This window comes from Branchiostoma floridae, unplaced genomic scaffold, assembly GCF_000003815.2.
Source record: "Branchiostoma floridae strain S238N-H82 unplaced genomic scaffold, Bfl_VNyyK Sc7u5tJ_1354, whole genome shotgun sequence".
NCBI classification, from domain to species: Eukaryota; Metazoa; Chordata; class Leptocardii; order Amphioxiformes; family Branchiostomatidae; genus Branchiostoma; species Branchiostoma floridae.
Genome location: NW_023365707.1, coordinates 1 through 26864, shown reverse-complemented (window position 1 = coordinate 26864; position 26864 = coordinate 1). Strand labels below are relative to the sequence as shown.

General features: G+C 41.0%; 1 protein-coding gene across 1 annotated transcript in view; it reads right to left on the bottom strand.

The window, feature by feature from the left end:
* LOC118407481 (EF-hand calcium-binding domain-containing protein 6-like) overlaps positions 1–26666 on the bottom strand; it is a 31279-nt gene extending 4613 nt beyond the window's left edge. Inside the window, exons 1-25 of the mRNA XM_035807967.1 lie at positions 26374–26666; positions 23164–23344; positions 20737–20881; positions 20100–20220; positions 19073–19249; positions 18323–18459; positions 17320–17438; positions 16683–16810; positions 15494–15642; positions 14792–14908; positions 14026–14146; positions 12690–12860; positions 11622–11857; positions 10925–11092; positions 10258–10450; positions 9785–9906; positions 8659–8785; positions 8015–8133; positions 7484–7600; positions 6935–7031; positions 6567–6685; positions 4845–5075; positions 2946–4169; positions 1681–1836; positions 242–434 (exon numbers count right to left, since the gene is read on the bottom strand). Of these exons, the coding sequence (XP_035663860.1) occupies positions 242–434; positions 1681–1836; positions 2946–4169; positions 4845–5075; positions 6567–6685; positions 6935–7031; positions 7484–7600; positions 8015–8133; positions 8659–8785; positions 9785–9906; positions 10258–10450; positions 10925–11092; positions 11622–11857; positions 12690–12860; positions 14026–14146; positions 14792–14908; positions 15494–15642; positions 16683–16810; positions 17320–17438; positions 18323–18459; positions 19073–19249; positions 20100–20220; positions 20737–20881; positions 23164–23341 (4665 nt within the window). The 5' untranslated portion in view covers positions 23342–23344; positions 26374–26666. The remainder of the gene's footprint in view (positions 1–241; positions 435–1680; positions 1837–2945; positions 4170–4844; positions 5076–6566; positions 6686–6934; positions 7032–7483; positions 7601–8014; positions 8134–8658; positions 8786–9784; positions 9907–10257; positions 10451–10924; positions 11093–11621; positions 11858–12689; positions 12861–14025; positions 14147–14791; positions 14909–15493; positions 15643–16682; positions 16811–17319; positions 17439–18322; positions 18460–19072; positions 19250–20099; positions 20221–20736; positions 20882–23163; positions 23345–26373) is intronic.
* Positions 26667–26864: the final 198 nt, after the last annotated feature.

Sequence of the window (26864 nt, the reverse complement as noted above, 5' to 3'; positions counted from 1 at the left end):
TTTTTTCTCATTTTCTTAAATGCATCCAGAGTGGTTGCCTTCTTCTTTCATTTGTGTCCTTATTTTCTTAATATATGTGTAAGTTTATTATCTAATGTTTAGTTGTCTCAAGCGATATTAATGGGAAGCCCCCGATAAACCTTGGAGATTTCTGGTTCCCCTTCATATTCTTTCACCTCTTGCAACAAGTAGACTTTTTCTCTTTATGTGCAAATAAACAATAAGCAAACAATAAACCCACCTTCTCGACCACGATGAAGTTCGATGCAACTTTCTCACGGAGTTTCTCCAGTGACTTTTCCGCGGGGAGTCCATCGTACTCCTCGATGTTGACTGGGGAACGCCGCCGCCCATATTTGGAGGCTCTTCCGTCGTCAATGGCCTTCAAGAAGTCTGGGTAAGACAGCTTGCCCTTCTCAGGAGACAAACCGAGTCTGGGGGATGCACAATTCATCAATTAATCTAAATGTTAATCACACAAAAGAGAGACATTAACCTTAAGTTTTGCAGTGAAGTTAAGCTTTGCAGTGGTCTTCCTAGATATAGTGTTAAACGCTGCCAGCCCTCCTAATATGAATTTACCTCTGTGACAGTGATAATATCATTGATAATAAACATCTATCAAACAGTGATATAGTTCCTACTCACCTTGAAACTTATTACTTTTTTGTAAATGTTTCCCACTCTGTGATTCAAGGCTTTAAATCCCCAGGGATAGTAATATTGCTCTTTATACTCGTGTTAACACCATAAACGTCCAGTTCTTTCCCTGTTCACAGCTTTTACCACCATGCCCGAATCCTGCATTATGGTTGTGCATCTAGGAGGGCTTTGCAGTGTTTCTCATTAGGCTTTGCCAGTTCCCCCCATGCAGACCCTCAAACACACACCCTCACCTGTTCCCCCATGCAGACCCTCAAACATACACACTCACATGTTCCCCCATGCAGACCCTCAAACACACACCCTCACCTGTCCCCCCCCATGCAGACCCTGAAACATACACTCTCACCTGTCCCCCATGCAGACCCTGAAACATACACTCTCACCTGTCCCCCAATGCAGACCCTGAAACATACACTCTCACCTGATCCCCCATGCAGACCCTCAAACATACACACTCACCTGTCCCCCAATGCAGACCCTGAAACATACACTCTCACCTGATCCCCCATGCAGGCCCTCAAACATACACACTCACCTGTTCCCCCATGCAAACCCTCAAACACACTCTCACCTGTCCCCCCCCATGCAGACCCTGAAACATACACTCTCACCTGTCCCCCCATGCAGACCCTCAAACATACACTCTCACCTGTCCCCCAATGCAGACCCTGAAACATACACTCTCACCTGTCCCCCCATGCAGACCCTCAAACACACACCCTCACATGTTCCCCCATGCAGACCTTCAAACATACACACCTGATCCCCCATGCAGACCCTGAAACATACACACTCACCTGTCCCCCATGCAGACCCTCAAACATACACTCTCACCTGTTCCCCCATTCAGATCCTCAAACATACACCCTCACCTGTCCCCCCATTCAGATCCTCAAACATACACACCCACCTGTTCTCCCATGCAGACCCACAAACATACACACACCTGTCCCCCCCATGCAAGCCCTCAAACACACACACCTATCCCCCATGCAGACCCTCAAACACCCTCACCTGTCCAGTAGTTCGAAGAACTGCTCCTCCTCCAGGAAGAAGTTGTGTTCGATGAGGACCCTCTGCAGCTCCCGTATGTCGACCGTTCCGTCTTTGTTATAGTCCACCTTACGGAACGCCTTGTCAAAGTCCTGGTAATACTCACGGAACTTATCCCTGCCAAGAAACAGGTTTAAAGTCATGTCAGTTAAGATATTATGTGTTCTATCTTGAGTGCAGTTTTGTATCTTATAAGTTTTGTTGAAGCATTGGTCAAGGAGATTATGCTGAAAGGAACATTCAATTTGTTTAAAATGTCAGTTATATATCTAATAAGTTTTACAATGGGGACCCTTTCAATTCTCAAGTTGGACAAATTGTTACAAGGCTAAATGTACACCAAAAAAAAGAGGCACAAATAAAACATCAACTTTAGAAATTGCACTATGTACTCCCTAGTATTTCTAAAAAATCTAGGTCTAGACTAACGCTTTGCTTGAGAAACATTATTTTTTGTTTGCAGGATTTGTCAATTGTCACGTCATTGTCATATTGTCACTTAACGTACTCTGGAATTCATCTGCCAATGCCATCTGTCACTAACTTAATGTAGTGTACTGTCACTGTTGTCTGATCCACTAGACAAAATATAAGTATTGTACGAGACTGCATAATATTTAGGGTCCATAATGGAGCATGCTCGGAAAATATCAAGTCTGAGGTAATACAGGGGGCAAACCAAATCATCACCATGACAACGGTCACAGTATGAATGGGCTGTATGTAAATTACAAGTAGTGTTGTCGAAATTAGACTGTGTTTAGATGACCTTTGTGTTATCCATGAAACCTTTTTTTTTAAATTCTCCAGTGATCATTATATTGCATTGGCAGATGCTTTCCACTAGAATAAGGCTGTGTAAGGGGTGTTAAGTAAATCCAGCTGGCACAGAAATGGTCAGCCTGGTATCCAGGCTCTCCTCATTCTCTCCTCTCCGCAAAAGACAGAAGAGACTCAGGAGCTATAATACGACTGGCTAAGAAATGGTCAGAATGTAGAATTGAAGTGTTAATGAATTCTCCCATTCCAAAAGACATGGGGATTTTAAGTTCAGGGCTGGTGTACAATCATGTGCCACGAATTATACATAACCAGATGTCCAACTGTTTCAAAAGTAGCTGCAATGAGTAGAAATAAATGTACAGTTAAAAATTTGTGGTAGATTTTCATTGAAGCTGGAATTCTAGAACCCCTTTCACACCCTCTACTCCCTGTCCCTGTCAAACCTGTAGTAGTCAGGGGTGCTCGGCATCTCAGCAAACTTCTCAAGAAACTGTCGAGACTCTAAGGACCGTCCTTCCGTCACGTCTGTCGTCTTAAGACGTCTCATGTCAGGGTCGGGGATAAGGCCGCGCTCCAAGAACACCTTCTTGGAATACGGCTGTTCGTTTAAGGAGTTCTTGGTCTTATTATTCTTGTACATGTAGGTCTCGGGAATGATACCGTTTGCTAGAAGACGTAACCGGATATGCTTGTTCAAGTCGTCTTCAGCTTGTTCAGTTGGTTTTGCTTTGTCGTAAGAGTTTGGGAAGTTGTTCTTAAGATTTAAGGAGTGAGTCGTTCTGTCCATGTCGGGTCGATAAGTTTGTCTGTCAGATTGGTCGTCTCTGTAAGGATGAGAGGAGTTGTGTTTATTTAAGATGTTCATCGGAAGACGTGCATTATTGTGTGACGCCTTTGAGAGATGATCTGGTGAATTTGGGTTGCCGTCGAAAATCAGCCCGGCGTCAAGGAATCTTTGTTTGCGGTTAGAGCGGTCTTCTTGGAAAGCCATCCTTCTGTCGTGTCTTGGCATGATGTAACTTTCACTCACATGTCCAGCACTTTCACTTTCGGCATCTGGAATGACTCCGTTGCCTAGGAGAATCTGTTTCACTTTCTTCTTCTCGGAGACTTTGTCGGCAAATGTCACTTTCCTCTCCCTTCTCTCGTCATTCCTTCCCTCCGTTCTTGCATGTCCTGCCTTCCAAAAAGCTCTTTTCTCATCTGATGGTTTCTTTGCAAAGGACGGAGCTTGTGACAGAGCATTGTTGTACTTTTCCTCATAGCTAGGACAGTCCCCGTTTGAAAACTTGAAGTGAACATGTCTGTCGTTGGAGCGTTGACTGGGCAGGATCCCGCCATCACTCGTTGCGTAACTTGCATACGGCGAGCGGTCCGGGATCACGCCATTCCCCATCAACGCATCTCTGGTCTTCGTGTCGTTGTTTGGTTTGCGGGGAAAGTCTTCGCGCGTCGCAAACACTTTTTTCTTCACCACGTCCGGAATCACTCCGCCTGCGAAAAGGGCCTCGCGAGCGTATTCGTCGGGGGTCTCCTCACGAAAGTAGTACGTCTCAAGAGCCTTCCGCGCATTGACCCTGTAGTGCATGCTGGGTTGGTCAAAGGTTAAAAATTGCTTCGGCTTGGAAGAGATTTTGTGCAGTTTTGTCAAACTTTGACAGTCATAGTTTTATCAACTGTTCAATGTCGCTTGTCAGGGATTTGTCATATGTCAGTGTCTGATGTGGGACATCTTGCTGTGTTTGGTCAACTTTTCAACCTTTTGCTTCACAACTGCCAATTGCTAGTTTGAAAGTAAATATTATCTGATAGCATTTCTTTTTGTCAGTCATTGTAAGCAGGAACTGTTATTGGTCATTGCTCATAAACTGGGTTTAGGTATGGTATTTGCGCTGTCAAATTTTTAATGCTTTCTGCTACTTTATGCAGAAGAGGTTTACAATTTAAAACATCAAAATTTGAAATCCAAGAAATGCAGTTTTGAGGCCAAATACTTCCTGTACATGTAATTGATCAATGTGAATACTTAATGATAAGGAGATGTGTGACTGCTTCTTGTGTTATAATAAATTATTGTTTTCTGGCCAAGTAAAGTGAAATAGAAATTATTACACATCTGATATCTACGTCAGTCTACATCTATTCAATACTGGGTACCCCTTGTGGGACATTACGCCCAGGAAAGTCATTTCGCCCAAGGTATACATGATCAAAAAAAGTCCTGAACTTAATCCATGCACAGGTTGATATTGAAAAGGGGTGGCTCAGCTTTCTTATCTTTGTGTGAAATAAACTTCAAAATCAAATCATAATCAAATCTGATACGGAATAAAAAAACTCACTTGAGCTGTTGTTCCACCTCCGCTGCAGTCATGTGACCCGCCGCCTTCATCTGATTGGCTGCGATCTGCTGGTGCCGCGCCTGCTGCCCCTGGTGATGCTGGTCCAGGAAGGCCTGGCTGTCGTCCACGATGCGCCGACTCGTGCCGTGCATGTCGCTGGGGGCAAAGGTCAACCCAAGAACCTCTACGAACTCTCCGTGAGTCAGGTAACCCTTCTGGTCTACATCGTATCTGGGGATGAAAGATGATTGATTATTGCAATTAATAATAAAAACTTTTTAAAGTCAATATTTGCCTGGCTAGCTCTATTTCCATCTCAAGTTCTTACATGTATTCTGTGGTGATGTAACAAATGTAAATGAAAATGCTTTTAATTTATAGTTGTCCTAATTTGATTTTCATTCTGGTCTATGTCATACCAGGGGGGATAAAAGATTATTGATTATTGAATAGAAGTCAAAATTTGCCAGCTAATACACAATGTCATATATTTACCTCCCGCTATGGTAACATCATTCTTTGATCATCCTATATATTATGTTTTCTTGAAGTGTATAGGGGGAGGGTTATTTGTATAGTTGTGAAGAATTTTAATAAAGAAAAAAATTAAAGAAAATTTTCAAAAGAAAGGACTGAATGCTGTGCATTTCAGAAAGGCATAATAACCCATATCTTCACTTAAGTCATTTTTTGGGGTAAATAACTACCTAGTCCTGCATGGTTAGTACATCCTATGGGGAGGGATGTAAAGTCAGAGGACCCATGTTGGAGTAAAGCTCCTATCTCAGACACAGTAAAGAACCCAACACACTTGTTGAAAACAGTTGTAGTGGTCTATCTTGGTGCTAATCAAACCTGTCAGTCTGGTCTTACACAGTTTGTACTTCCTGTATACAAAACTGGTGCGGTATGCCAAATGGTGGTACTAAATATGCCAATACAGGGTTGAACAAGTTTTCTAAAATCCACTTGTCCTATCGGGCAAGCACATAAAAAATGTACTTGCCCGAACCAATTTTTCACTAGCCCAAAATTCAAATGTCACTGTTACTAGTTTATGCATTTTCACTCCCAGCAATGGAATTCTCTGTAGACAATGGACCGATCCTGTCGAATGCCATATCGAACAAATAGAACCCCCTATTCTATTTCGAACACCTCCGTCAAAAACAGCCCCAGTGGGATAAAATGGCTGTTTTGACGGAGGTGTTCGAAATAGAACCATGATCGAACAGGGGGCGGGGTTTTGGGATCGGTCCATTGCTTGATGTCATGACTGTAAAAAGTAACAGCCGAACGATGCAGCGCTGCAGCCGAACGATGATGATGAAAAAGTAACAAGTACATCAAAATTGCACTAAAATCAATGGAAAAATCTTACTTGCCCGATCGGGCAAGTGGGGTAGGACATGCACTTGCCCGAACAGCACTTTCACTTGCCCGGGACAATAGGGCTAGTGGACTTGTTTATCCCTGCAATATCGTTGAAGAGGTTCATCAGTCACGGATGAATACAGTACTCCAAATTTTCTTCAAGCAAATGATCTACGCAAGCCAGACCTAGTCTCGTGCTCTCTTGCTCTCTTGCGAGATCGAGACTAGGTCAAGATGGACTGTCAGCCATCAAAAATTTGGAGCTGTGTACCTTACAGTCATTGCTTGAAGAAAATTTGGAGTAGCTAAATTAGTAAATATGCCAAATAAATAAACAAACAAACCCACCTTGCCCAGAGTTTGTTGAACTCTGAGCTCTTGAGCGGCAGGGTGAACCTGAACAGCACGTTCCGCAGCTCTTTCTTGGTGATGATGCCGTTTCCGTCTCGGTCAAACTGCTTAAAGGCCTGTGGGAGGATAAGGAAATACTTAAGACATCTTAAACAAAGAACTGTCTTTTAGTTAGTATAAGTTGATAGTAAGGTACATATCTTGTAGGATTCCAATAGACAGTATTGTTTTGGTCAAACTACTAAAAGGATAAGATAAGGAAAACCATAAGACACAAACTAAGGCAATTTCAGTATTTTAATTCTTTAAACATGAGAACCAACACTTTAAACCTGTGTGGCCTAAGTGGTCACCAAAGCGGTTACCTTGGCAATGTCAGTCCAGGCGTTCTCAGCCTTGGCTTTGAGGATCTCGTGTACCTGATCACACGCCATCTCTGCTGGGTCGTTTGGTCGGTTCCACCTGCCAAAACAACAGGCAGTGCAACTTTTATTGATACCGCAAACTCAAATGCAGTGGGCTAGATTGTTCACCTTGCACTTGGTAGATTTGAATTCTGTATCTTATGACTTTAAAAACGTGGTGCATCATGACAATGCTTATTAACACACCCCTATGTAATATAAGTACCAATCTTGTAACTTAGTGCCATAATGCAAAATGTATAGTTACTAGAATTTTAGTTCTCAACTGCTGGCACATTTTGCGTTGAATTGTGTGTTTCTGTTGCAGGTACATTGTCTGACTGAAAAGAATACAACACATTGTATTCTGTATCACCCTTCGTCCCAGCTCTCCCGCGGCCGCGGGTCAGCACTGTAGCTTGGGTGATACTGAATACACTGTGCTTACACTATACAGAGTCTGACCACAATAGCATCAAATAACAATAACGGTAATTATGCAGCTCTTACGTGTGAGTAGAGTTTAGCCAGGGGTGGCTCTCCGGTCCTTCCGTCTCCTGGAACTTGGCCAGGAAGTCTTGGAACGTCATCTTGGACTTCTTACCGATCTGGAGACGGGCCATCAACCTGGGAGTAAAGACCAAGAACCTTAGAGTCGAAACTCATGTTGTTCATCTGACAGTTACTCTATATGGTCTTTAGACATTAAATTTAAAAGCAACCCTTCCCATATTAACCACAATCATTACGATGACATATAATTTCATTCATCCATCCATCCATTCATTCATTCATTTCTGTATTAATTAATTAATTGATTAATTCATTAATTCATTTATCTATTCAGTCACCCATCTATTCATTTATTCACACATTTATCCAATCATTCATTCATTCATTTCTGTATCAATTATTTAATTAATTAATTCACTCATCTATTCATTCATCCACATATTCATCCATTCATCTATCCATCCATTACCCATTCATTCACACATTCATCCATTCATTTTTTTCACTGATCCTCCTCCCCCCTCTCACCTGTTGAACTCCTCATCAGTCATGATGAACATGAAGGAGTCCAGCAGTTTGCGGAAGTCGTTCCGAGTGATGCTCTGGGACTTTGTCTCGTCCATCTTAAGGAAGGTTTCTTGGAGGTCCTGAGACAAACATAGCAGATGAAATGTTTCAACACAAAGCTGAATGAAGTCTGAGAAAACCTGGAAAGTTATACTTGGCTCTTGATCTGGTGATAGAGACTACAATTTGAAATCTTAGACCTTATTATAATCTGTAGCTCGTTGAAATTTTTGCTATGGTTTTAATATCTTTGTGGGTTTTTGCAGTAAGTGCTTCTCCACAGAGTCTCTAATAGTATTCTTGTATACAGAATGTGCAGAGTTACCAGAAATTGAACCACGGCACACACTCCATTTTCTACTTGCTGCAAAGTTAAACCACAAAATGTGCGATGATCTACCTTGTAACTCGGGTGAGCCCACTGGACAGAGCCACATGGAAGCGTGGTGTGAAGACTTAAGCCGTCTGCTGCCTACCCATGTCTGAGACCCATACAGCAGTATAAGCTCACAAGATACTACTAGTAAACTTAAAAGGCATTTACAGTATACAGTATATATTGTTCTAAGATTAAGAAAGAATAGGATGAGGCGGAATCTACTTACGTTGAATCCCTCCCTAAGTTTAGTCCTGAGCTGTTCCTCCACCTCCTCAGCAGACATGTACCGCACGTTGGTGCTGTTCACGCGGTGGTTACCAGAACGCATTATGTCGGACGCCGGACCGCCATGTCTGTGAAATCGTGAATGATGAGAAAATATATCAGGTTCTTACATAATACAACCACCACTTAAACTTCTGCAACATTTTGAGTTCTGCCTGTCCTTGCTATAAGTGAAAGGCTGTGCTGGTCATAACTTGTGTAAGAGTACTGTAACAGTTGAACATAATGAAGGCAACCACCTCCAGGCTTAAGCCACTTAAAACAGTCCAGTCCAATTTTGCATATTTTAGACCCTATGACAACCGTCTTTCCCTGAACCAGCAACCACGTTTTGCTGTCCATAGGCATAGAATATTCATGCTCCAAACACAATGAATGGCCATAGTGATTTCTGGTTAAAATTACATCAAAGATATTGATTGCAACATCCATACAATGTTTTTATCTTTTTGTAGTGGATAAATTTTGGTATGACCAGTGCATAAGGGTGCTTTATAATGATAATCTTTATTGCAAGTTCATGCCCGAGGGCTAATTGCAAACAAAGTAGTAGTGGTATACATACTCATACTTAACAAAGTAAGAAAATGGTATTCATAGATAAATCAAAAGGGAATAACGTCTAATCTAAATCTAGTTAAACTTAAGCTATTTGATGGGTTTGACTTCTTTTCCGCATGCAGTGGGAGATGAATTGTCGAACATTTTCATCATATAAAGGGGTTGGACGACTTAAGCAAGAAGATTGATTTTTGTTGGTCGGTAAGGTGATAAAATCTTGGGAAAGTTTTGCAGATTATAAGAAAAAGTTTGTTTCTTGGCTTGCCATGTTTCATACTAAGCCTCCGAGGCATAAAACCTCTGAATGTAGAAGAACCCAACACACTCTCCCTGCATTAGCCATACCGAAAGAGTTCAGTCCAATTTTACATAGTTCAGACCAGTTCTAACCAGTAGCCACTTTTTCCATGGGGTATGCACATGTATACACCTGTCCAGGCCCAAAATTGATCCATACATGTTACACAGCAGTCACAATAGTTTCTAGTTCAAGTCACGACACTCACCTTCTGTCCTCGAAAGCAGCGATGAAGTCTGTGTACTGTAGGAACCCGTTGAAGAAGCCGAGTCTGTTGCAGAGGCTGTTGAACTGGCTGGTGTCCATGAACATGCCGTTATCCTCCAGGATCTGGGAAATAAACACAATTATCATTTCTATATCAGGTTCTGATAAGTAACTTAAAGCTAATTTGTTGTTTCCAAGACAATGTTATCTACTAAAGGTAGAAGTGCATGTAGGAATCTCTTCATCATGAAGTCTGAAACCACATTTGGAATGCGATGCTGGGTTTAAGCAATAATGACTTTTAAGTTTTGGGTCATTTCAACTAGAGGTATATCAGAGGATTGATATATTGAAAGCTTGCAGTCATGAGTTTATATGCTATATGCCTTATTGGATATGATACTAGTTCACCCTGCGAATAAAGGGAAACAAGCAATAGCATACAAAAATCTTTATAATATCTAAGAAACTCACATGTTTGAAGTCTTTCTTGGAGACCCTTCCCTTGCCAGTCTTGTTGTAGCGGAGGAACGTCTTGCGGATCTGGACGTCCTTCTGAGACATCTGGTCCTGCAGCTTCAGAATCACCTCGTCTGCCGTCATCTTAGACGTTCTCCTTGCCGCGTTCTTCTCTATGTCGTTAATTCTGTAACGAGTTTCATTGATTAATTAATCAATCAATCCTCATTATGAATGCTCCAAAGTTGACACACAGAACCTGTAGTACTTTTGTATCTAGATTAGTGTTTAAGATGTTTAAGAATCTACAAATTTCAAATGTTACAGCAAGTCTGACTTTAATCTCAATTTTTGTTTTTGCTCAAGGAAAAAATCACACTTCAACATATAGTACTTGTCAGATTCTTCTCATTCAGAAACTGTGGTGTAGGCTTTCTCCCTACATGTGTAAAAATATACACTTCTTATTTCAATTCTAGGTCCTGATCACATAAAACTGTCTGACAGGTCACTAGGCCCTGACACTCTTAAACTTAAAATTGCTTTTAAGGCGCAAAATCTAATTCTAACACACGTTAGTAACTCCTCCCTACAGACAAGAAGGCCTTGTCCTCACACCAATCATCTCATAGAATCAAGCTTAGAAGGAGCAAGTCTATCCTAAGACACCTTATCTCCTCACCTGAGGTTCTGATCGCTCCTCCTGCGTTCCTCCCGTGCGTAACTCTCTTCGTGCACCTGGGTACTCAAACCCTGCAGGTCCCCGGGCTTCGCATCGACGCCCAGCTTGGCCAGGAACTCTCCGAACGCGATATTCCCGTGAACGTTCTCTTGACAACCGTGCCACATCCTGGAAAGGATGAATGAAAATCAAATGTAATGGAAACAATATGTAATACCAACTAGGCATACAAGTTGTATGTGTTGTATTAAGGTCAGATTTGGCAGCCTAGGAAGTTTTTTTTTATCAAAGGAAATGTTTCCGTGAACATTGTCTTGGCAGCCCCTCAACATTCTACTAATCAAAGGAAACATGTATTCATTTAATATCATTAAGCAAACCCATTGTATCAAGGTCAGAGGTCAGCTTGGCAAGACTAATGGCAAGACATTTGAAAAAAAAAAGCCTAGAAGAACTCTTGCAAGTTCCTAGTGTCATTCCAAATCTAAAACCTTGATCATGGTTGAATTAGTTCAACACCCCACATTTTGACTATTTTCAACTGGTCCTTCCGCCTGCTCATTTTTACACTACCTGTTGTGATACTAGTATTAACTTAATGTCTGACATTGTCTGTTGTTACTAATTTATTCAATATGGGCCCTAGGCCTGATACAAAGAATGAATAAATGAAAATTGAAGATATATTTCAACTCACTTCTCGAAGTGTTCGTCAGACACGGGCAGGCCGAAGGTATCGAGTATCCTCCGCAGCTCCCTCCGCGTGATCGTTCCCGTGGCGTCCGGGTCAAACGACTGGTACATCCCCAGCATCGCATTCCAGTTCTCAGTGAGTTTCTCGCGAAGGATGTCCTCAACGGTGTCCCACGCCAAGATGGCGGGCGGCTGCTGCGCGTTGTACTTGTGCGTGGAGAACAGCCACTTGTGCGCCTCCTAGCGGTCGGGCAGGGAAGTGCAGATAAAAGTTAATGAAAATAATGTCACATCAGGATTTGTTGTGGTGTCTGTAGTTTTGCAGGATGAAAAACTCATGAAGAGGAAAATTTGTCAAATCAGATCGTCACGAAATTTGGTGTAACTGGTTTGTTAATTTTTGGGCCAACTGGCAGCTTTCTTTGGTACTGCAGGAGAACTTTTTTTATCTCATGTTCTTTTGATCCCAGTTTACTTGTGCGTGGAGAACAGCAACTTGTGCGCCTCCTTGTGGTGGGGCATGGAAGTGCAGGAGATAAGAGCTGTATCAAGTAACTACAGTGTGTAGGGGACCTGTCTGTATGTGGTTGTCGAGAAGCAAGTTTGTCAAATCAGATTGTTGTCATAGAATTTGGCAGTTATGCCCTAATAGAAAGATAATTTGATTTTGGCCCCTGGCAGCTAATTATTAAGTTGCATCAGCATTTGTATGTAGGTTTGTCTGAATGGCTTTGTATTCTCTTGAGAAGAACTAAGAAAGAAACAAGTTTTTCTGATTAGATTGTCATGAAATTTGGTGTGTATTGAGGTCTTAGGCCAGGATGAAAGAATGACTAGATTCTTTGCCCCCTGGAAGCTTTCCTTGGTACTTTCTTGGTACAGAACTGCAAAGCTTTTTTGTAAGTTTTGATCCAATTAAAAAAAAAAGTTTACTTATGGCCAAAGAACTTGTGCGCCTCCTACTGGTGGGACATGGAAGTGCAGGAAGTCAGAATATTACCTTCCTGTTCAAAAGCAAGGTAGCTTTAACTTGACCATGTGAGATGCTAAAAAAGTGAAAGTTCTTCCTTACCACTTTCTCCTGCGGCTCAAAGAGGTCCAGGAACTTCTTGTAGCTGATGAATCCTTCGTGCAGAGGGTCTAAGATGATCATCAGTTCCTTAAACTGCTCGTCTGTCATGCGGAAAGTGAAACTCTCGATGATCTTACGCAGCTCCTTACGGGAAACCTTCCCGTCTCGATCCTGAAGACAAATCGTCAGGAATAAGTTAAGAAATCTTGAAAATAGGTCTTGATCACATATGGTTCATGGGGGGACTCTTTGTCAGTTCTCTGCTTCCAAAAAAGAAGTCAAACCCAACCTATCTAGATATACAGTCATGTAGTCAACACTAGTATTCCAGTAGTCTCTTTGTATAATGATATTCATCACACTTCATTGTTAACATGCATAGCCCCTATCTTGTTTGTGCCATACTTGCAATTAGCCTACAGGCATGAACTTGCAAATTAACTTTCTTTTTTTATGTTTCATCACAAATATTAAGTAGTTTCTGATGATTGAGATTTTGGCCTTTAATTTTCTGCCTCCTTGGTTTTTGTTTCGTGAAGTCTAGATCTATTGATCAACAAGGGGATATACAGACTTTTGAAGCTGACCAATTAATGCTTTCTCAGCACTGGTCTAGCAGAAACCTGTCTATTGAGACTACCTGTCTATGGTGACCATATTGGTCAGGTTTGACTGTGGAATCTGGATGTTAAATGGAGCTTGGGGTCCCGTGTTTGCGGAGAGTCACACCTTGAACACGTAATTTAGTAAAATAACTTGCCACCGGTGTAAATGGATCAAACCTTATAGTCTGGTCTCTGGGTTGACATCTTGAAAAGGTAATAGTCACCTTTTATGTCAATCCTTCCAAAAATGTCAATAAATTTATTGTTCTTATTTTTGTAGAAAATTTGGAGTAAGTCCCAATCCATTTTTAGTGTTGGTTAGTTAAAGTTTAATTTCGCCATAAATAAGTACTTACATCATCGAAGACCAGGAATGCCTGTTTATTGGTTGTGTTAGACAGGTTTAAGTGTAGATGACTGTTGGTACTTACATCATCGAAGACCAGGAATGCCTGTTTATTGGTTGTGTTAGACAGGTTTGACTGTAGATGACTGTTAGTACTTACATCATCGAAGACCAGGAATGCCTGTTTATTGGTTGTGTTAGACAGGTTTGACTGTAGATGACTGTTAGTACTTACATCATCGAAGACCAGGAATGCCTGTTTATTGGTTGTGTTAGACAGGTTTAAGTGTAGATGACTGTTAGTACTTACATCATCGAAGACCAGGAATGCCTGTTTATTGGTTGTGTTAGACAGGTTTGACTGTAGATGACTGTTAGTACTTACATCATCGAAGACCAGGAAGGCCTGTTTGATGGTGGAGTAGCCGTCCAGGATGTGTTTCCTCAGTTTCTCTATGACCTCAGATATGTGGGGGACGCCCTCAGCTTCACGGATGGGGTTCACTCTGTGTGCGGAAATACTTTGTTAGGACATACTAATTATAATAACCAGTTTAATTAAAAACATTTTAGTGTCTCTAAGAGCCTTGTGTTAAGTGAAGAATCTTATTCTTCTCAGAAGTAACAGTTAAATAAAACGTCTAAAATACGAATACACATTATATCGTACTTCATGCACTGTATTTGTCCAATGAGTGTTACTTGCAATTATCCTTCTGGCAAGAACTTGAAATAGAATTATAATTTATCAAATTTGTTGGTTATTGGGTTGTAATGCTCAAATTTCAAGGTCAACATGAAAACAGAGTCTGAGAGGAAAGTCTGTTTAGCTTGGTTCAAGTTTTTCTTACAGCCATCTGTTTTCATAATGCCAAATAATCTAGTAGATATCAATCATCTGTAAAAGCTTAACTACACACCAGTAGGAAATGTCTCATCAGTCCTTTATACAGTATAACAAAGTTTAGTGTGTTTTGCCTAGCCAACATAACAATGTAGCTAGGTGCATTGCAAAGTACAACCGGTTGATATTGCCCTGAGAAAGGTGACATATGGTCACCCATTAGCAAATGAAATGTTGCCTAGATCTTTGCAAGGAAGTATATTTATATTTTGTTAATAAACAAATAAACAAACATGGCTGTACTGACTTCCTGTTGGCCTCAGGTTTGATGGGGATGGTCTGCCCGTTGCCGTCAGCCTGCGGATCCTGGAACTTCTCCAGGAAATGTTCCCAGGCAACCTTTCCTGATGCCTTGATGCGCAACCTGGCAGAGGAAAATTGTTTTATTATCAATAAAAAAAAAAAAAGAAATTGCCAAACAACATGGATAGTAAGTTTCTGAACTTATTCAATCTTTATGCATCAATGTACACATCAATTGGCTTTTTGGAAATGTCACCAGTATTTAGTTAGTTTCCTATCCAGACGGAATTTCAACTAATAAAAGTATCTGACCCAGACAACTCAATACTGATTGGTTAGTTTGAATCTGAGAAAGCCTGCAATTGGCTGTGTCCTTCAAGTGAGCAAAGAGCTGATTGGACATGAGAATGTGGAAGTGCAGTAAACTCAGATTTTCCCACAAATGGAAAATTTTAGATCATAAAATGTCTCTGATTGGCCTAAACTGACCACCTTGATACTGATTGGTTAGTTTAAATCAGTTTAATGCTGTGATTGGCTGCTTACCTGTCCATCAACTGAGCAAACAGCTGGTCAGACATTGGGATGGTGAAGTGCATAAGGACAGACTTTCTCAAAGATCAAAAGCTTATGATTGGCCTGTACTGACCACCTTGATACTGATTGGTTAGTTTGAATCTGTGAGAGCCTATGATTGGTTGCTTACCTGTCCATCAACTGAGAAAACAGTTGGTCAGACATAGGGATGGTGAAATGCACCAGGACAGACTTCAGGTCGTCTATGCTGATGTAGCCGCTGTTTGTCGCATCAAAGGCTAGGAAAGCTTTCTTCACATTGCTGTAGTTACTCTTCATCTGCAGACAAAAAAAAAAAAAATTGACATCAGACTTGTTCAATCTGTAAAATTGTCTGCTGATAGTGTTTTTTAATCCACTGTCTGTTGCATCAAACTGCCTCTGGGAACAGTTTCTTCACACTATAGAAAGGACACCTAGCTGCAGTGTGGAGTACTGCAGAAGTGACACCTAGCTGCAGTGTGGAGTACTGCAGAAGTGACACCTAGCTGCAGTGTGGAGTACTGCAGAAGTGACACCTAGCTGCAGTGTGGAGTACTGCAGCAGCAATGCCTAGCTGCAGTGCAAAGTAGAATCAGTCAGTATTGCCCTGAGGAAGCTGGCAGATGGTCATCAGATGGCAGCAAGACTTGGTTGTGTACTAAGAAATTTGTTATTCCTGAAGGAATGCTTTCTTTGTGATGGTGTAGACCTTCTTTTTTTCTAGAGTCTTGACTGTTCCATGTTTAAAGTTATCCCCTGTACTGATTTAGCCATTGATGGTAGTATCAAATATGCTACACAGACCTTCTTCACAATGTTTTCTGTTGTGAATGATAATCACCAGAAGAAATACAGGAACGTTTTGGACTATTTTGGACTATTCAGCATGGAACTTTATTTACCTGTCCTTGGTGCTGAATGACGATTGTGGTGCAGACTAGATTTTCCGTTACATAGAGTTATTGTGAGTGGGTTATCTATGGCACAGTTTGAATTGGGACTAGACACATCAGGCATATTTTGTCCAGGTTTTAAGGCTAAACCAATTCCTTTCCTTGGTTCTTAGACACTTAGAATTGAAAATTAGCCAAGAGGTTGTGTGGAAAGCAGTTGGCTCAGAGAAAAACTTTAATCTGAGTCTGATCATGTTCACGCCCTGAAACAACGTGCAGACTTTTTCCCTGAACTCTTTTTATTCCAGTTTTAGTATTTTTAGTAGTTCATGTTTTTTTTAACAACAAAAAAAACATTCAATTGAATTGGTGTGGCCTATGGAACTGGTTTCTTGCCCAGCTAGACTCAATGGAACTGCTATCAGGAATGAATATCAACTGTACCTTCTTGCGGAGTTCTTTCTCGATCTGTTCGAAGGTCATCCCCTCCACGACCTTGTCAGATTTGTGCTGCAGTGCCTGCTTAGCAACCTGCTTCTTCCTCTCCTCCTCCACCTGCTGCCAGTTCAGGGCTGCGGCCAATCAGAAAACAGAATTAGTGAGATGTGGAACCTCATTGGCTATTGGAAATTCAAACTGGCAAATTAGCAACCTGCTTTTTCCTCTCTTCCTCCAGCTGCTGCCAGTTCAGAGCTGCAGCCAATCGGAGAAGGGAATTATTGAGATATGGAATCCCATTGGCTGTGGAAAATTCAAACTAACAGCAAGTTTGTAACTTGCTTGTTCTTCTCCTCTGTTACTTGCTGCCAGTTCAGCCAATCAGAAAGAAGAATCAATGCATTTTATCTAATTGGCTTTGCACATCCAATCAGAGAAGGGATTTAATGAGATATGGAATCCCATTGGCTATTGAAAGATCAAACTAAATACCAGCTATCAAACTAAATCCCACATATTTATGGTGACCACAAAAAATAAAACTACCACAAAAATGTGAAGATGTATCTGAATGCCAGAAGATAGGATTAACAATCAACTAAGACAAGAGAGAGCACACTACAGTTGATATGTTAACCCTTACCCAGCATGGTAGAGTCGGGAGCGACTGCGTTGTGCTTGTGTACGTACACACCAAGCCTGCGTAGGAACTCTGTATACTCCACAACTCCTGTGTGCTGGAAGTCATATCTGTGCCACAGCCTGGAGAGGGAAAAATGTTGTTTAGAAACTCTTTAAACCGTGTAAGGTTATGTTGCCGTTTCCTGGAATCTATTTTACATTAATTAAAGAAAGGAATTTCTGTGTGCTGGAAGTTATATCCCTGCCACAGCCTTGGGAGGAGGCAAATGTTGTTTAGCAACCCTTCAAACCTTAAAAGGTTATGTTGTCATTTCCTGGAATCTATTTTACATATCATAGAAAGCGCAAGTTAAAGTTAGATGTATTAGCATAAAGTCACAGCCTGGAGACAGAAAAAATCTCTTCATAGTATAGAAATCAGTAGCAAGGTGGATTGACATAGAATCTAAAGTATCCAGGTTTGAAATTACAACCTGCCAAACTCAGTAAAAGAACTAGTTTATTATCAAATTGATATTACCTCTCGTACCAGACTTATTAGACTAACTAGCTAGTTACTGAGTTAATAGACTTAGTTATCGAGTTAATAGACTTACTTATCAAACTGCTGGTCAGTCATCCTGAAGCAGTAATTCTCTAGAACCTTCCTCAGCTTGTACTAGTTAGTTATCAAGTTAATAGACTTAGTTACTGAGTCAATAGACTTAGTTATTGAGTTAACAGACTTACTTATCAAACTGCTGATCAGTCATCCTGATGCAGTAGTTCTCCAGAACCTTCCTCAGTTTGTGGCAGACTAACTAGTTAGTTACCGAATTAATAGACTTAGTTATCGAGTTAATTGACTTAGTTATCGAGTTAATAAACTTACTTATCAAACTGCTGGTCCGTCATCCTGAAGCAGTAGTTCTCCAGAACCTTCCTCAGCTTATACTAGTTAGTTACTGAGTTAATAGACTTAGTTATCGAGTTAATAGACTTAGTTATTGAGTTAATAGACTTACTTATCAAACTGCTGGTCCGTCATCCTGAAGCAGTAGTTCTCCAGAACCTTCCTCAGCTCGTGTCTCTGGATCTTCCCATCTCGGTTGTAGTCAAACAGGCGACAGGCCTTCACAAAGTTCTTCAGGTTAGATCCAATCTGGAGAGAGGAAATCATGAAATTTTTAATGTGTTAAGTTTTGTGGTGTTTTTACTTGGCTGTTGAAGAGAAAGGGAGGTTTCCGCACTTGTTTTAGATTAATGCACAAAAACAAACAGTATACAGGCCTTCACAAAGTTCTTCAAATTTGCTTCAATTTACACAGGGCAATATGATGATAAAAATTGTAATGTACTATCATTGTACTTCTTTATGTCAATGAAGGTTGGACGTCCAGGCAGAACATTACCTAAAGCAAAATGAATCCAGCAACTGTATGATTTTCAAAGCAGTCAGATGTATCCGAAAAGCTTTAAATTGGAAAGTTCATCAAAAGGCATCCAAGATGTCACAGGGACACCTAAATTGAGGCGAATACACTGATTTGCATTTCCGTGAATTGTACAAGTTTTGTCTAATGAAATTTAATATATCTCGCAGAGGAGGATAGTCCAATTTTTTGACACCCCTTAGCACTACAATTATCCCTAACTGTAACATGGGGTTATAGGAACATAATGATTTGGGGTTATTGGTTGTGCCCCTGCCTGCTTCATTAAAATGGAAAGTGAGTGAAAGTGTCCGGTTATATTCATGACCTTGACCTCCTCACCTTGTCCTTGAGCTCCCTCTCCAGCTTGTCCACGCTGACCTCCATGGGTGACCTTGTCTGGTTGTACTTGTGGATCCCGCTCAACCACTTCGCCGCGTCCTTCCCAGCATGCTCCTTCCCGTAGAACTTCTCCAGGAAGTCGGTGTAGCGGAGGGTCCCATTGGGGTTTAGCTGACACTGGATGGGCAGAAATAAGAAGGCTATCAGAGATGGCAGACCTCACCCTTTTCACACACACACACACACACACACACATGCACACGCTCACACACACACACACACACACGCATACATACACACACAGACAGATCTAACCTAGACAAACATATAGACAGACACACAACAACAGATAAGCATACAGAAACACACACAGAGACTGAAACACACAGAAGTCAATGTAGCGGAGGGTCCCATTGGGGTTTAGCTGACACTGGATGGGCAGAAATAAGACTTGGTAATGAGAGATGGCAGACTTCACCCCCTTCATTATAACCAGTACTGTGTTTTTGTCCACAGACACACAGAAAGACTGGCACACAGATGACGTACGCATGCATACACGCACACACACACACACACACACACACTCACACACACACACACAGACAGACAGATCTAACCTAGACATATAGACAGACACACAACAGATTAGCATACAGAAGCACACACACGCAGACTGAAACACATATGCACACAGACAGATGCACATATAGACAGGCACACGACAACATATTCAAGCATACACACAGACTGAAACACACACATACACAGACTGTCTGGTATCCAGGTGATGTAAACCTTTATGATGTAAACGATGGCATCTGATTGTTCTTTTATGAGATAAGTTGTTGTGCGGTCATAGTTTAGAGACCTGACATGATTGCAACAGTTGCCAATACCTTAGCCAGGATGGCATCAAACTGGTCCGTAGTGGGGTGCCAGGTTAGAGTTAGGGGTGCTGTTTGGTCCTAGAGTTTAGAGAGCCTGATGTAAGCCTATTGAATATATAATTTTATGTAGAAGTTACCTTAGCCAGGATGGCGTCAAACTGGTCCGTCGTCAGGGGGAAGCAGAACGTCTCGAGCACGCGACGGAGCTCGCCCTTGGTGATGCTCATCGATTGGTCGACGCACATATGTCTGAAACGCCTGTGCAAAGTCACAACAAGATGTCAGAAAAAAGTCACCAACTTCTTTTGTCCCTCAGACACTGGACTATCGTTAGAAATTTTAGTTTGTACATTTTGTAGCTGCACTCACTCACTCACTCACGGCCCATAACCACAGCGGTTGTAGGGGCTCCACGACATCCATCAGTGGTGATCTCTTTAATTTTTCTAATTTTTGCTTCTTTTTAATTTTCAAATTTCATGGTAGTCAAACCCAACATACATGAAACTTTGTAAATACTTGCTAAATCTACTTGTGTTTGCTAATTTGCAAGTACAGTACTTGTTACTGTAAATGCATTTAAGTTCGCGGGGATTTAATTTCGCGGTAGCGGGAAAAAAGACTTTTCGCGGTGGATTTAAGTTCGCGGTAACACCATAGACTGCAATCTAATACCATAATAGAAAAAATGTTCGCGGTGGATTTAAGTTCGCGGTGAAGTGGTCACCGCGAAAACCGCGAACATTAATCCACCGCGAACATTTCTGCATTTACAGTAACTTTGCATGACTGAAACTCCTACATACCAGTTTGAGGTCGTTGAACTTTGACCTGACCCTCTCTCTGAGTAGGCTCTCGATCTCCACCACACTCAGGCCTGGCTTCAGCATGATGCTGCTCTGGGACAGAGACAGGGGCGCTGGGAACAAGATCAGTCACATGATTAGATAAGAGGTCATCAACAGGTTGCTGGTCACTTTTTTTTGATTACCAGTTCAGGCCATTTAAAATTATTTCCTTTGTCATTAGACATTTTAATGTGAAAATAATTAGCAAACTGACAAAGCAAAGAAAGTGAAAAGAAGAAATGCTATCCTGATGATTACACAAAGTATATAGATTTCAATGTCATCAACGTAAAGAAATGATGGCCGTAATTTTTCCTTTTTTTGTTTCTTTTAGGATTCACCAGATTGGATTATTTCCTAAATCAGCCCAGCATGAAAATGGAAAAACAATCCATGTCAAAGGGGAAAAAAACTAAAATTTTGCTCATTATGTGAAAACATCCCTTTTGATAAGAGCAAGTATACAAATAAGCACCTATTGTCAGACACAATATAGAATATCATACCGCTGCTTTTTAAGAACAATTGATTGGACAAGCTTGACAGGCATATTTGAATGGGGTAAAATTGAGTTACATTCCTTTGTTACTCTTGTCAGATGTTTTTGCCACAAGCAAACTTTAAGGTCCCTTTCTGGTCTCATTGATGAGTTTTGTCTTTCCATAGACTTCTATGTTGTAATTCGTGGTTTACATGGGCGCGTTCATAATGAAGTTACGTAAAATTTTAGCATATTTTTCATTCTATGTTGAGCACATTTACCCTATATCGTGGAAAAAAATTGCCAACGTGAACTATACGTAGGGTCTTTTTTTATAGCAATTACAAACTACCAATAGTCAATCCCAAAAAAAGGCACTTTTTCGCTGATAGTGTACAACCGCACCACTCAGAACCCACGACTGTGTACCTCCGACCTAGCGCGCGGCTGCAAAACTTTACTTGCAAATTTCTTCAGTTACATACAAGCTGTCACCAAACTAACTTTTGAGATCAGTTCCCCTGGCTAAAAGGGAATTTCTCACCGCTTAAAACACGCGTCCATGCAGCCGTTTATTTTTTGGCTCGGATCTATTTTAGGGTACCCACTCGGAGTAATACATCAATGAGACCTTCTATGTCCTATTTTGGTCATTTGTTCGTCTCCATGGGTTATGTTACAGAGAAACAAGTGTCTGTCTTGCTTGATTTGCCAAAAGTGACTTCAGCTATTGCTGTAGAATGTAGGATTATGAATACAGATAACACTAGTTCACCTTTATCCGCGGGGTAACCTATATCCGCTGTTTTAAAGACAGGGTATTAACAGGGATATCACGTCAACAGAAGGTGCTTTCAAATTACCATTATGATATTTTCAACCACCGTCCCTCTACTTGATATCCCGAAATGCCTGTTTTTTTTAACAAAACGGATATAGGTTACCCGCGGATAAAGGTAAATTAGCGTTACTGATTACTATTGCTGGATGTACAACTTTCCTCACTCCACTGAGATGTAAAATGGGTACCTGACTTCATTTGTTGAAGAAAAATATATTTGGAAGGAGAGGAAGGGCTCTGCCCTCCAATACCATGCCCTTAGACACGGTGGAGAGCAAACCACTGTCCTCATGCTGCAAAAAGGCTATGGTACAACCTTTACCTTTTAAGTACATGTAAAAGGGCCCAATCACGTTAACTTAAAGGACATTCCTAGTAGTCGTTGTGCAAAATTCTGCCGTTGTGTTACAGAAAATACTGTTTAAGGTCCTTGCTTATTTAGCAGTTTTATTTTTTGTTTTGTTTTGTTAGCAGTTGTTTCTGTCACAGCCTGCTTCAGAACCTAATAACATCAGAATGTATGACAGCCTTCGACTAATGTGACCATATGATAAGAAGACACATTGTGTTAGCTAACCTGCTATAAGAACTGTGTCATTATGTTAGCAAATGTATGTTTTCGGCATTAACACACAAATGTATGTTTTCGGCATTAACACACAAATGTATGTTTTCGGCATTAACACACAAATGTATGTTTTCGGCATTAACACACAAATGTATGTTTTCGGCATTAACACACAAATGTATGTTTTCGGCATTAACACACAAATGTATGTTTTCGGCATTAACACACAAATGTATGTTTTCGGCATTAACACACAAATGTATGTTTTCGGCATTAACACACTAATTCCCATGTCATCTGCTTGGAATTTTGTGTAACACAACTTCTATCTTACCTACTACATTAACCAATTACCTTTAAAGTTTAGTAGATATATTAAGTAAGTTCTGGTGGAATTATGAGAGTGCATATCAACGTTACATCAACCAGTTAAAGTAGAAAACAAATTAAAGTTAGTTCTTACTTGATGATACGGAGAGCCTCGCGGGTTCCATGGTGGCCGTCTGTCGTGGTAGCGACGCTCGCGAGCTCAGCCTGGAGATGGAAGCGTTGAGCGGTCGTGGGGAGAAGGTCATCCCGCGGGACAGCGGGCGCAGACCGCGGAAATCCGGGGACGGCTGGACTACCTTTGCAGCCGACATGGTCTTGGGATAAAGAGGAACATCTCGGTTTAGTTCGGATAAAATTACTATGTAATAAACATGTTCAAAATGCTCACCACTACTTAATAACTACATGTAGCAAATGGCAATTGCATTGTGACTACCCGACATCGTCTGGGTTAAAGGGGAACAGCCTAGGTTTAATGTGGGTAAAATAATCTAGCAGATAAAAACAAAATGCCCTTTTCCACATACAGTAACAACATGTAGCACCTTGCAAATGTGACCACCTTGGCTGCTGACAACATGGTCTCAGGGTTAAAGGTGAAAAATCCTTGTTTTGAAAAATGTATGATTTTCAATGTCTTTCCTTTGTTTGATTTTGCTGTAACATTCAGCCAAGACAGTCTGACCAGCATCATTATGACAAAGTCAAAAAAAAAAAGTTGTGAAAATACATAACAGCCATTTTGTTGGAGTTTGAGCTATTTACAGTAAATGACAGCAAAGCGTAAGAGGAGCAAAATATTATAGATAACTTAAACTTAAATGCATTTTACAGTATTTTGGAATTGATGACCATTAAGATTTTTTGATAAGACATAGTATTGATAAGTAAACTGAGAAATCCTTTCACTTGTTCTTTTGCTTTGATTGTAAATTTTATTTTAAAACACAACACACGCAAACCCATGTCCTATCTTATTTATCCAGATCCCCTAACCCTAACCTTATTTAACATTTAGCAAGTTGGAAAACATGGGTGTCCCATTCATCCCTAACACTGACATGTTAATGTGTGTATTCAGAGTCAGACAACTGTAGTTTTAGTGTTTTAGAACCTTCCCATTGTGCTGCAAAGCTTGGGTAGAGTCCTTACATATACAGTAACATCACAGAACAATACAGACGTGAAACTATATCTGTACTGAACTCACTGTGATGTGTTATGTTGTCACAAATGGTTGAGTTGGTTGTATTGGTGGTCTAAAACTGGCATCTGTGGTTTGTTTGGGGTTCAAACTGAAGTGGTATTATTATTAGTTTATTGTGGCCACTTGGGCTAATTCATAGATAAGTATTGCGGGGTGCATATTGTCCATGCAGTGTGTAACATTAAGTTGCCATGGGTATGCCTTTTTTAACTCCTACAATGTAATTAAAACAAGAAAAAGGTATAATGCCAGTTCACCTTTATCCGTTGTGTAACCTATATCCATTGTTTATAAAGAAGGGTATTTAGGTATTTCAAGTCAACATGTAGTGGTTTAAAATTGCTATATTTGGGAAAGACCGCAGTTTGAAACCACCGTTTGTCGACTCGACTTCCAAAATTACGCTGTTTTATAACAACAGACATAGGTAAAGCTAGTTCACCTTTATCAGGGGGGTGACCTTTATCCGTTGTCTTTTAAAACAGCACATTTAGGAGTTTTAAGTCTGCAGATACAATCACAATAGTGACTTCAAGTTTGCTATATTTTCGTCGACTTCATGTCCGTTGACTTCATATCCCTAAATACGTTTTCTCTTACAAACAACGAATATAGGTAACCCTCGGATAAAGTTGAACCACCGTTACCTCAACGGATAAAGATGATCTAGCGTTATACTATATAATACTGCTATCTCTTGCATTAGCTTTGTGAAAGGCCATGATGTCATCCGTGAAATAAACTTAGCGAGGCCTAAAGTGATTATTGCTGATCCTGGCATTGTTAGAGTAAACCACATACACATAGCAACATTTGGATAATCAGTTTTAGTCATGACAAGGTTTAGTCATCCAATATAGGGGTACAGCTGGTGCACTCCAGACTGGGCTGTAGTCAAGCGTTAAATTGTGAGGACATTGTGCCGTCTGAGCCGAGCAGATTAAGGACCCTTAAGAAACAGGTTTAAGGATTAAGACGTGAAGTGGTGACTATTACACATGAGCTCAGACAGAATATAGCTACAATAGCGGGATGCTACAATACTGATGGCTACAGTGTTGCAAAACTTGTGGTAGGTTCGAAACACCCTACCAGATTTACAACCAAAGTTCATTTTCTCGGACAACTTTACACTTCTGATTAGAGTCAAATCTGTTACAGTACAAGTGACGAAATTTTTTTGTCTTTCTCCCATTGACACAAGCATTTAGAATGCTGTCTATAGTGACCACCTGTCCACAAAGACTAACTTTTATCGGTCCCGAGTGGTCTTCTTGCATAGTTTTGACTGTATGATTATGCTGTTTTTGTTTTGTTGGTTGCTGGAAGTTTGTTCTTGTAACTGAGGTGTGACCACTGGTGGGTATAAGTGCTTATGACTTGGCTATCTGCTGGCGCTTTCATGTTTGTGATTCATAATACTGGAACATATTTGAAAGATTGCTAAGTAAAATTTATCCCTACCCTGCATGTCACACTGTCACAGTAACGAGATATGTGTATACACAAACGTTGCTTTCAACCTGCATACAGAATGTTGTAATATAAACATTACACGTTTATTTTTGTTTCATACATTGGATGATACCTATCCTATTTTTTACATGTGGTATATTTTCTAAAGCCTGACAGAAGTTTTTAATTGTGGGAACATGAATGTACAACCTTTCCCACCATTTCTCGTGTGTCCGAGTCTGTACTTTAGAATGTTTGGCTACAATTTGGCCACATGCCGGAGTGTTCTCCTAGCGACGCACTTCCGTGCCTGTGTTAGTGGCGATGTGGATGGGTACACACTGACAATACTGCCACAATACTGCCACATTACTGCTGGTTGGTGTGCAACATTACTGCAGAACTGCCAGTCTGTGAGCTGGTGTTCGACAATATTGCTACACGGAAATGTTGCAGAAACTGTGGCTGAATGTTGGCAATAAAAGTGCCACATTGTTGCCATGTTGTTGTAATAAACATGCCCGAATCCCAGTCACGTACATTCAGCATAGTGCCACTCCCCAGACATGTTATGGGAAAGTTCGAGCTACAAACTGCTACAAATTTTCTACGGAATCGCAACTTTCTACATCCCCTGTGCAACAAGTGTGCAACAAGTGGCAAAGAAAGTAGCGAACTCACCTGGGGCTAGTATTTCAGCTGGCGACCTCACCCGAGTTCAGGCCGGTACCGACACAGTTCCGGAAACTTTCCTGTCCCAACTTCGCTACAAAAGTGGCAAAACCGGGTCCTTCTGTGGCAGGTTCTTGTCACAGAAAGTTAGTGAAATGTGTCAATCTGGTGAAAAGTTGCCATTAATACATGATCACCGGTGTGTGTAGCTAGACTCGCGCGAAACTCGAGTCAGGCGGATGCGGACCCTGTTGTTTGGTCGCCATGGTGACGCGACGCTCGGGTTACCCCGGGGATTGTTTACACTGGTCACGTGAACACGCCCACTTCGGGGACGACAGCGGGCGCCGCGGCGGTGATTGACGGCCAGACACACCTCGCAGAAGCGACACCTAGCGAGGTTTGTAGACTCTGCAGTTGCAGACTTCAATCCAACAGGTGGTCAACCCGGAAGCGCCTGCTTTCTAACCTGTCGTCTTTGTTTTTACTTTAGTAGAACT